Source organism: Apis dorsata, unplaced genomic scaffold (genome assembly GCF_000469605.1).
Source record: "Apis dorsata unplaced genomic scaffold, Apis dorsata 1.3 scaffold_127, whole genome shotgun sequence".
Lineage (NCBI taxonomy): Eukaryota > Metazoa > Arthropoda > Insecta > Hymenoptera > Apidae > Apis > Apis dorsata.
In genome coordinates, this window is record NW_006263420.1 from 1,272,230 (window position 1) to 1,282,954 (window position 10,725).

Sequence of the window (10,725 nt, forward strand, 5' to 3'; positions counted from 1 at the left end):
GTTTTCCATCACGCGTAGAAAGAACGGAGGGGAGGGTCGACTTGTCGAAGTTAAATCGAAATAGGAGAAAAGAAAAATTAACAGTTTCCCTCGTTTTTTGATTTCGACTCATTCGATTAATACAATTAATAATAATAATAATGATAATATTGTGATTAATAGAATATGTATCGTACTGTGCTATATTATATTAGAAATTAATTCATCGCGTTGCGATTCTAGAAGATTCGAATAATTTTCACGAAAAAGTGATCGAGGCAAATATATAAATATTATAGGTAAATTTATAGATAAACGTATAAATAAATTTCTGTTTCTGGAAAAAAATATATATATATATTTCTGATTTATTTATAATTATATTTCGATAATGCTCGATCTCATCGTCAGTCAATATCGTAAGTTGGCCAAACACCAATCCGTCTCCCTTCCCCCGACAATTTCTCTCGAATTCTCTCTTCGAATCGTAAAAGATCGGAATTCGTGCTCAGACATCCGCGAACCGACGCTTCCAAGGCATCCAAGCCTCTCTGCAGCTTCATACAAATTCATGAGCTGGCTGGCTGGCTCAACCATTTCGCGGCGAATCATTCCCCTAAGTTTTCGAGCGAGAGAGTGCATCTGCTCTAACGATATACACATTCGCGAGCTTGATAGCGCACTTTCTGTCACATCCGGCCCATTTGTTCCCTGGACACCCGTGATATCCTTAGACCAAGATGACTGCATTCGTTTTTTTCACTCCACCGACACGAGTTTGCACGACGAGGAAAAGCGAGGAGCAAGAAGAAGAAGAAGAAGAAGAAGAAGAAGAAGAAGAAAAGAGAGAAGGAGGAGGAAAAAGAAAAAAAAAAGAAGAAACGGCTCTCTCCTTTCATCTCGCCGCGGTTGCAAATGAAATTAAAGGGGGCAAGGGGACAAAGGCGGACGAGACGTCTGATTAAACCGGAGATCGGATAATTTAATCGAATTAACCCGAGTGTAAACGCATCTAGACCCGCGGTTCTTAACCTTTTTCTCGACTACGGATACCGATTTAAGTAATTTTTTTTATTGTCGAGGATCCTCGATATCCGTATATTTAACAATAAGAGAGACAACCAAATCAAAAAATTTGCTTTACAATTATTATTGAGAATAGTGAAAATGTATTTGATTAAATTTTTACTTATTTTCATCACTTTTATTATAATTATTTATACATAAAGTAGATACTCAGATGCTATAGATCGGTTGCTTTAATATTAAAATGCTTATCAAATTTAAAATTTGAAAAAAAAATAGATAAATACATATATTTCTAATTTTTTATTCAAATAATAACAGAATTAATAATAAAGTATTCAGCGTTAAATTTACATGGCAAGAAAATATCATAGATTAAGAATAAAGTTGGATACTAAAAGGTTGAAAAATTAATTAAGTTACTAAAATTTGGAATAAAGTTACTTTGAATAATAATTTTATTTAAAATAACGTCTTACTCGTCTCTATTATAATTATCCTTAATATAAATCTTCTATATAATTCGCCACGTTTAACTGCGATTATTCGATGCATTGAATGATAAATTATTCATCGTAAGTAATTTTATTCCTAACTTCCTTTATAATCCATTTAAAAAATTTTACCCTTCTCTCGTTAAGAAGGGTAACTGGATCCAAGCGATCTTGGCGCAGCTGTTCGTTTTGATCCAAATAGAAAAGAATACGCGACATACGTAATCGTCCTGGAAAATAAAACGAAACCTCGAAGCACCTTTGAGTAATTCTTTTCGAACACAGCTTTACGGGGGTGGGGGGAGAAAAAGAATTACGAAAAATATGGGGGAGAAAGGGGAAGGAAGAGGAGAAGGAGGAGGAAAGGGAATAAAAATTAATCTTTGTTGGCAATTTTCGTTCACGTACCGCGCTTATTCGTCACCGGTATTGCATTCCACTGGGATAGAAATTGCATTACTTTGGGGGAAAAACGACGTTAAAACGAAGCCTGAAACAAGTTCCCAACGATATTCTTTCGCGCTGCGCCCGGCCACCGATAATGAAGTTTCTGCCTGTCGCCTGCTGTTATGCGGCATAAAAATTTCAATGAAACTCTTCTTTCGAAATGGCTATTAGCAAACCGCCCCTACTCGATGTATCGATTTGCATCCCTCTCGGCTTTTGAACCAACCGTTCCTACCTAAACACTCTTCCGCTACCAATAGACGAATACATTAATAGAGAATGAAGCTATAGTGAAATAAACTTGTATAGGAAGTCGATATTCCTTCTCTGATGGAAAAGGGTAACGATCGCCCTACGTTTCCGCTCTAATGTTCGATAAACGATTGTCGAACAATATGTCCGAATATTTTCCTTCCTCGATCCTCGTAACCGAGGGCAAATTTTATTTCCTTTTCTTCCTTCTTCAATCCTTTCGGAAATGGAACTCGCCAAGGATTTTCATCCTTTCGTAAAATTTCTCCTTCTTCGTACATTCTTCTTCGCCCACATTCGTGTACATTCGCTTAAAGGGTTAAACGCGTTTTAAAGAGTAAAAACTCTCAGGAGTATACTTTACGGCAGTCAGAGAGTTCACCATCGAGCCACAAGCGATTACTAATCCACTACTAATCCTTTCCTCCACCGTCTTCTCTCCAATATCCCTCGAATATCCGATACTCGAACAACGACTCTAAAAAGTCTTCGCTCTTCTCCACCCACGCCTTAAAAATAATAAAAAAATCGGGAAATCCGATCTTTCTTTTCTTCGTTCGCACGGATGGAAGGATGAACGTCATCTTCTGGAAGAGAAGAATGATAGGAAGCGGGAAAATTCAGGATAACCCCTCAATTATTCGGGAGGGTATCGGCTAGGTTGGCGGATACGAGCGACGTGTTGGCGGTTGTCGTACGCGCGGAAAGACAGTTTGGCAGGGCGCGTGTCTCGTGAAAGAAACATCGTTCCCCCGGACGCTCTAATGGCCGGAGGGTTAATCGCGACCAGGAGGCGAGTAAAGCCGGAATAAAGCCACGTAAAGATTTATGAACGGACCGTGAAAAGAGGAGATTGGCGATTCGAAGCGCACGGGTGCCGCGGGATTTCATCCGTCCGCTTGGGGGATTCGTGTTGCCTCGTGATTGTTTTCCAAAGATCGCCGATTGGATAGAGTATATATATATATATATATATATCGTTTCGAAGGAAAACAAGCCACGCGATTATACCGCGCGATGGAAAAACGCGAGGCGTGCAGATTGTTTTTTAGTTATTTCCTATTTCGTAGAGTTGGAAAAAGGAAGGGAGAATATTAAAAATATTTGAAGAAATTTTGAAATTTTGGCGAAATGTTCGAATGTTTTTAATTGTTGACAAAAAAGTAACTATCTATATTGATAAATTTATGTCGTTCGTGAAAGATTAAAATTGTGCAGTAGTATTAGAATTAAAATCTTTAATTGATTGTCATTATAAATTCTTGGTTCGTTCTCTTAATATGATCCATGATAAGGTTCTAAAAAAGTTTTTACAGATTGTATATTAAATTTGTAATAATATAATATTTTACAGAAAATATTAATCCAAAAATTCTAATTTTATGAAATTTTTTTTCATAAGATATGTAATACACAGGTTAAATAAATTTCCTTGTAAGATAATGAGGATTTGAGATACTTTCGAGCGAGCTATTTTCTATTATGTAAAATCGAGATGAATCGAATAAAAAGATTTATGAACGGTAACAAGTCGCGTGGAAAAAATTGGATCGGATATTGTCGGTAGATCGGTAAAAAAAAAAAGAAAAAAAAGAAAAAAGAAAGATCCTCTCCTTTCTTAATTTATCGACTTTCATCGACGCTCTCATTAATTATTTTCACGGATAAATGTCGTAAGAAACCGAAGCCCGGCTACCCCGCCTCCGGTCGTAATCCCTGTGGAAATATTTTTTCCATCCTCCTCCTGTCCCTTCCCTTGTTGTATTATAAGAGCCGGAACGAAAGGAAATGGAAGGGGCATATTTTAACAATATTTGACGTTTAAACACGGAAAAGTACAATCGTTTTACCCTTGCGAATCGAAGAAAGTTTGAAACGAGATGGAGAGACACGGTACGCCAGAAACCGAGGAAGCCTCGGTTCACGGTGGTTCAAGCTTGATAGTAAGAATTATCCAAGTAGCTGCAAGCTTTTTCCAGACCAGATGTAAATTAAACAATCGCAACTGTATCTGAAACTTATCCAAACTTTACCTTTTTGGCATTTCGTTAATTGCCTTGCATATTCATTTTTCTTTTTTTTTTTTTTTTTTTTTTCCCCTCTTCCTCACATTTCGGACGCGAAATATTCCTTTCACCATTTCCATCCTTATAACGAACGAAACATTTCCAATAAATTGCAGAAGATATTAATTTAAAAACCGAGGCTCGCGATGCGAACAATTATTTCGACATAAATAATCGACGAGCCAATTTTATAGGGAAGAAACCCGAGCTTCGTTCCTCGTACGAATTCCTCTCTCATTAATAAACGCGCTTCCTTTCCGAACAAAGAGCCCGTTAATTAGAAGCGTTGCCTCGGTACAAATACATATTTACAAAATGAAGTTAATTTCCGTTCTTCGAACGCAATTAAATTTTATCATCAATATTGTAATTTTTGCGCTTCTCTTCTTCTTAAAAAAAAAAAAAAAAAAAAAGAAGAAAGAAGAGAAAAAGAGAGTCATTCGTATAACCTGACGCTAACCTAACGACGCTCGCGTCAGGCTAATGAACGTTGGAGCGCCATTTTGTCTTCCGCGAGGAAAAAAAAAAAAAAGGAACGATCCATTTTCTCCCAGTTGCCATGATAATGATAATAATAATAATTATTAACCCTTTTTCTCGTGACCTACTATCATTCACTCTCGGTTTACGAGACCTCGCTCTTCTCTTCTCTTTATCCTCTTCTTATTATCCTTCCTCTACCTCACCGACGAGCGAGGCAACGAATCGCCTCTCGTATACATCGTCGAAACGAAACAGTTTCGAGCGAAACCGATTCGAGTACGACGTGTTAACGCCTTTGAAATCGTAATTTCAACACCATCATCCAGTGTTCGTTTATTGGATCCGCTTCGCGAATCTTTTCGAAATCGGTGTGCAGCTTTCGCACAGCTCCTCCTCTTTTTCTTCTCTCTCTCTCTATCTCTCTTTCTTCTCTCTCGCCGCAGCGATGATTTCGCAGGGAAAGACGGCTTAACGACTTGGAAATGGAAGAACAGTTTTTTTTTTCTTTTTTTTTTTTTTTTTGATATTCTTTTTTTTGATATTCGCCCCGATAAAAAGACCGCGCACCTTATTTTTTTCTCTCTGTCTCTCTCCCTTTCGCCGTCTTTTTACAGCGGCACTTTCGGACCAACTTTTATATACCGCGCTAACTTTTTACGCGACTGCTCGTCCTCGAGCTTAAAAATTATTCGAAACGGTAGGTAGGATGTTGCAGTCGGGGCCCTTGTATTAACCGCGGCGGGATTGTTTTCCAAAGTTGCGCGAACCTTTCTGGTCCGGATTGAAGTTTCGAAAAGATTCCCTCTTTCGATTGTATATAACCTACCGCTGTTTACGATTTTCCGGGTTCTCCAGGCCCCGTTTAAATTCACAATATTTCTTCGCTGTTTATCGTACACGCTTTGAAACACGAGTTTTTGAAAAGGAAGGAAATATTAAAAAGTTAATATTGGAAAGTATTTTTTGAGAATTGCTCGTTACTAAAAAGTAAGTATAGTTTATTTAGTGAGTTTTATTAGATAAGATGCATGAATTCAATCTAGAATTGAAAGATTCGGAGAGAAATATTTATGGATATACAACGAGCGATGTATGCAATATTTTCGCGCGAAAGATAGATAAAAATAAACGAAAACCTCATTAATTTTGTTCAAGCATTTCACAAATAAAGTTAAACGTATATCGAATTTAAATAGCTTAAATATCTTTAGCTAATATTTCCATTTTACACCAGACTTGCAAGTCAAATCGAGCAGCAGTTACTCGAAAATTTTAAGAAGTTGAACGCGTTATTTCGTCGAAATCGATAGAGAGGGGGACAAACAAGTGACAGCAGGAATAATAAAAAAAAGGACAGGAAAATTCGCTTCGTAGATTGATGCGTGTTCCAGTGGGTTTCGCTTTTTCCCCCATCTCTCCCCCTTTTTTTGTTTACCCTCTCTCGCCGCCCTTTGTCCCTTTCTCTCTCTTTCTCTCTCTCTCCTTCCCTCCCTCTTCTTTTTTTTTTTACAACCAAGCTCCGGAAAAAAGGGTTTCATTTAACCGAGAAAGTTTCGCCGATAAAACCGGTGCCGGGTTCTTCTCTTCGGAGAGATCCTGTTTGTACGTTTATGTCGAACGCGACTGTTTGTTCCGGCCTGTACACTATATTTGCACGGCCGACCGGGCTGAATCAATTTCTGCTTTCGGTTTCAGTGCTCCTGTACGATGGCGAGCAATTAAACTTGACGAGGATCACGCGCAATGAAATGGGCGCGTATCTCTGCATCGCGACCAATGGAGTCCCGCCAACAGTCAGCAAGAGGATCACCGTGGACGTCGAATGTGAGTAGGTTTCAAGGATATATACATATAGGCGACCAAGAGTCAAGGTACACAAGCGTGTCCCTACGCGTGCGTTCGTCGAGTCGCGCGTTTTTAAAAAAAAAAAAAAAAAAAAAAAAAATGAAAAAACCCCCCCTGCTTTTGGTTTTTTTTTTTTTTTTTTTTTTTTTTTTTTCTTTTTTTTTTTGGAACGAGAAAAAGGAACGAAAGATTTTTCCTCTGTCAGAGATACGGGGTTTAAGTACGGGGGGAAAAAAAAAGAGAGAAAAGAAAATGAGAGGTTTCTGTTATTGACGAAAGAAGGGAAATGGAAATGGAACGGGAAATATAGTGGGATATCGTCGAGTATTTCGAAATGGTTTCGTATTCGATAACTTTTCTTGCTTCGGTTTGTTATTGAAATTCTTTTTTATTACTTTCGGGGGGAGGGGAAAATTCGATTCTCTCCTTATGCGAAAATGATCCGTGAATCCAAGTGATTTGGATTCGATTACACGCTTGTCGCGTGATTTTCGATTAATAAGATGAATCGATATCGAAGCAGAATCATCGAAAATTATTAATTATAACGATTATAATTAGATCGACAAGGAATTCAATCACTCTCCGTTGCAATCATTTCTCCGATCGACAAAATTATCGTAAATTTAACGGATAATAATTATGATTCATTTATGATTTTGTAATGTTAATATTTATTATCACTGTCACAAAATTTTTTAACCATCTTTATATTTTTTCTTTTTTTTTATTCGCAATATTATCACTGCATAAATTTTTTTTTCTTACACATTTTTATCTTTTGTAAGAATAAAAGAACACCTTGTAGTTTTTATCTTCATTTTTTTTTTTTTTTTTTAAAACATTAAAACGTTAGCTTTCATTTTTTTTTTTTTTTTTAAAACATTAAAACGTTAGCTTTCATTTTTTTTTTTTTTTTTAAAACATTAAAACGTTAGCTTTCATTTTTTTTTTTTTTTTTTTTATGTAATACATTAAAACGTTAGCTTTCAGTTTTATATGTTAAGTAGCTTTTTGTCTTATCTCGTCTTACAATATAATTCTAAAATGTTCAACAAAAAATATTATTCAGTTTCACGAACAGTGGAAAGTAAAAAAAAAAATCAAAAATCTATATAATTACATAAATTCTAATAATTCTGTATTCTAATATTTTACAAAGTATTCAAGTAAATGACTCGTTCAATATTTGACATTCCAAGAAACACTATTCTTTATCTTTACCATATTAGAAAAAAATTTATATAAGAAAAGAGATTAAAAATAATTGCTTACTTCGATCAACATAATAAATTCTACAACAAACGTCGCCATTAATTAAACGCAATTCCTCCGATTCAATCGAAATTTCACGGAAAAAAAAAAATTTAGACGAATCTTCGATATTGTTTTAAATTTCACGAATCTAGGAAGAGTTCCTCGTCGAGCCTCGGCTTCGACGAGGAAAGAAGGAAAGGACAGGTGGAGCGGATGCGTCGTTACGGAGAACCCGAGGGAAATAGCGGGGGCAGGTCGAGCGCGAGTCCCTCTGCTGCTGGTCATTTTTCCCTTTTATGCGTTCCATCCGTTCGTGTCACTTGACGCCATGTTTGTGCGCGTACGCGGCGCAACAACCGTGAGAAGCAGGAAAAGGGACAAGCCAGCGTTCTGCCCTTTGAATATTTAGAAGGGCGCGGACATATTTTATTTAGAACATTCCGTTTCCGCCTCCCCAAACTCCCGCACCGCCACTTTTCTTCCCCTCCGCTTTCCCCTCCGCCTTCGCCTCGCCTCGCCGCGATGCGTTTGAATAATTTTTACCCTCGCTTCTCCCCGACCCCGCCTCAATCTTTTGGCCAATTTGTCCCGTCCACCAGGCAAATTAGATTAAAAATATCAATGTCTTGAAACGTAAGAAGAAATGGGATCGATTCGCGTTGCGTTGATCAAAGTAAGGAAATAGGAAGAGTTTGTCGAAGTTTTAATGGAATCACGCGTATTTGTATAGATAATTTGCAGAAATAATTCATTAAAATAATTGAATATAATTAGTACATAAGAATATCTTAATATTATTTTTACTCTTGGTATATTTATTTCTTCTTCCTGTGTTCATCTAAAGTGAAAACAATTTATTATGTTTATTCGTATTTATATATAACTATCAGAAAATATAAGAAGACGACAATAATCCGTTACGATGCTCTTTAGAAAATCGGAGAGAGAAGGGATCCCTTTGGGAGAGCGAAACGTTGCAATCCCTTTCTGGATGGCTTCGAAACAATTTATTCCGGGTCGAGCGGCCATCCAGAAACATCAGAGAATACACTTCCTTCTCCTTAATCCAGATTATATCGTAGAGATTTTCGTTTCACGTATTCTAGTGGCGCCACTCGCAACAACCCCCTTTGTTCAACGGTGTGTTCGCAAAAAGGAGAACGATACCGCGGGGCAGAGCGTGGCGGTACCCCTTTGAGCGCTTGGGGAGGACATATTTTATCCGGGTGCACCAGATAATCTCGGTTTCCGCTCCGATCGCGAAAGAAACAGCTTTTGTCTGTGCGTATCTTAGATATTCATCTTTCTCCCTACAAAGATGTCGGCGCGCGCGGTTTCGACTCAACCTTTCATTCCATTCCACTGAAACTTTCTTGTCTTTCCATCGATTCCATCGAAATAAACCCCTCTTGTCGTGATATTTCCGATGTATGTATACCAAGATCACATATTTATCGAACAATCGTAACCACAAGAATGGAAATAGTTGCTACAGTTTTACAGAGAGAAATATACTTCTTTGTTCACTTTATGGTTCCAAGACTCACTTTTTCCTTATCTCATCATCATTTAACGATTAAAAATAGCTATACTCATATTACATATTCATATCTCTGGATGTCACGTATCCTCCTCTTACTTTACAACGTAGAGTTCTTAATTTTCGTTGCGTTTCAGGAGCAAAAGTTGGTAAGGATAAAAATTTCGAAGTGGTAATAAAATTTAATAAAAGGAGAATTCGTGGAGCTCGACACGATCTTGAAAAACCAATCACATTATTAACATCAGACGATTGAACGGAAAACTAGCCTCACTTTTTGCTCCGAATCCCGGCCTCTTTCGAGTCGAATCGAATCAAAAATATTCCCGGTCGCTCGTATCGTGGAGCATAAAAAAGAAATAATCATTCCGATAGGGCGGCGATAAAAGGGGCGGTAAAGCGAGGAGAATGGGCTTTTTTTGCGGCGAGTGAAAAATGAGGGGTGAAACGGTTATCTCGGATTACCGGGGTGGGTCCGCGGAAAAAGATATTCGATCAACGCGCGGATCCGAGGTGTCCTTGCCGGATTACAAAAGGCCCGCGACCGTCCACTTAAATACCTCTCCAACCCTCTCCAACCCTCTTCTGCCTTCGCATTATACAAATTCTAATCTTTGGCAAAAGCGATGGGATATGAACGATTCGTTTCCTTTTTTCACCTCGTCATCCTTGCCTCCTAATTCTTCCTCGAAACGAAAGGAAGAATAAAAGTAAAGAGAGACAAAAAGAATATGGGCGAGCATTAACTCTTCTTTCGAGTTAAAAATATGTCAGAATTCGTTGGGGTGGTGGTTTTCGTTTATACGAGATACGAAATACGAGACTTAATCTCGTTTCCCTCGAGGAGGGGGGAAAAGAAGTCGAAGGTAAGGTAACCGTAAGAATCGGATTAGTTTTGTTGCTCGATTACGCGATAACTGTGGAAGGAGAGCTTCGAAACCAACAAACCTCTCCTCGACTAATTAACGGGGCTACGTCCCGAGTTTGGATAATTAAGACGCCGTTGAACCGGGAGGGTCCTTTTATAAAAAGACGAGCAAATTCATTCCTCCATGAAAGAGCGAATCCAGCGCGCTTCCAGTTTCCAGTTTCATCCTTGTATTCGTTTTATCCCTCTCTTGTTTCTGGATATATTTGCGAGGGGGTAGTTTGTTCATATCGTTCGCGTATAATAAATCGGGATGACTGTCAAAAATCCAAAATGGCTCGATCGATACGAACGATGAATCGCGAGGATGGATTAATTTCTTGGAGAGGAACGGCTGGAAGGAAAGGATCCGAGGCGAGGAGGGAAGGAGGGAGGGAGGGAGGGAGGTCGACAGGTGGAAACGAAAGG

The 10,725-nt window shown here is 38.2% G+C and overlaps 1 protein-coding gene across 14 annotated transcripts in view; it reads left to right on the forward strand.

The window, feature by feature from the left end:
* LOC102679904 (lachesin-like) overlaps positions 1-10,725 on the forward strand; it is a 282,869-nt gene that overhangs the window by 222,311 nt on the left and 49,833 nt on the right. For 13 of the 14 annotated variants that reach the window (XM_031509080.1, XM_031509079.1, XM_031509091.1 and 10 more), the window contains one exon: positions 6,443-6,571. The exons of the other annotated variant lie outside the window; for it this stretch is intronic. In XM_031509080.1, the coding sequence (XP_031364940.1) occupies positions 6,443-6,571 (129 nt within the window). The remainder of the gene's footprint in view (positions 1-6,442; positions 6,572-10,725) is intronic. 14 annotated transcript variants of the gene reach the window in all.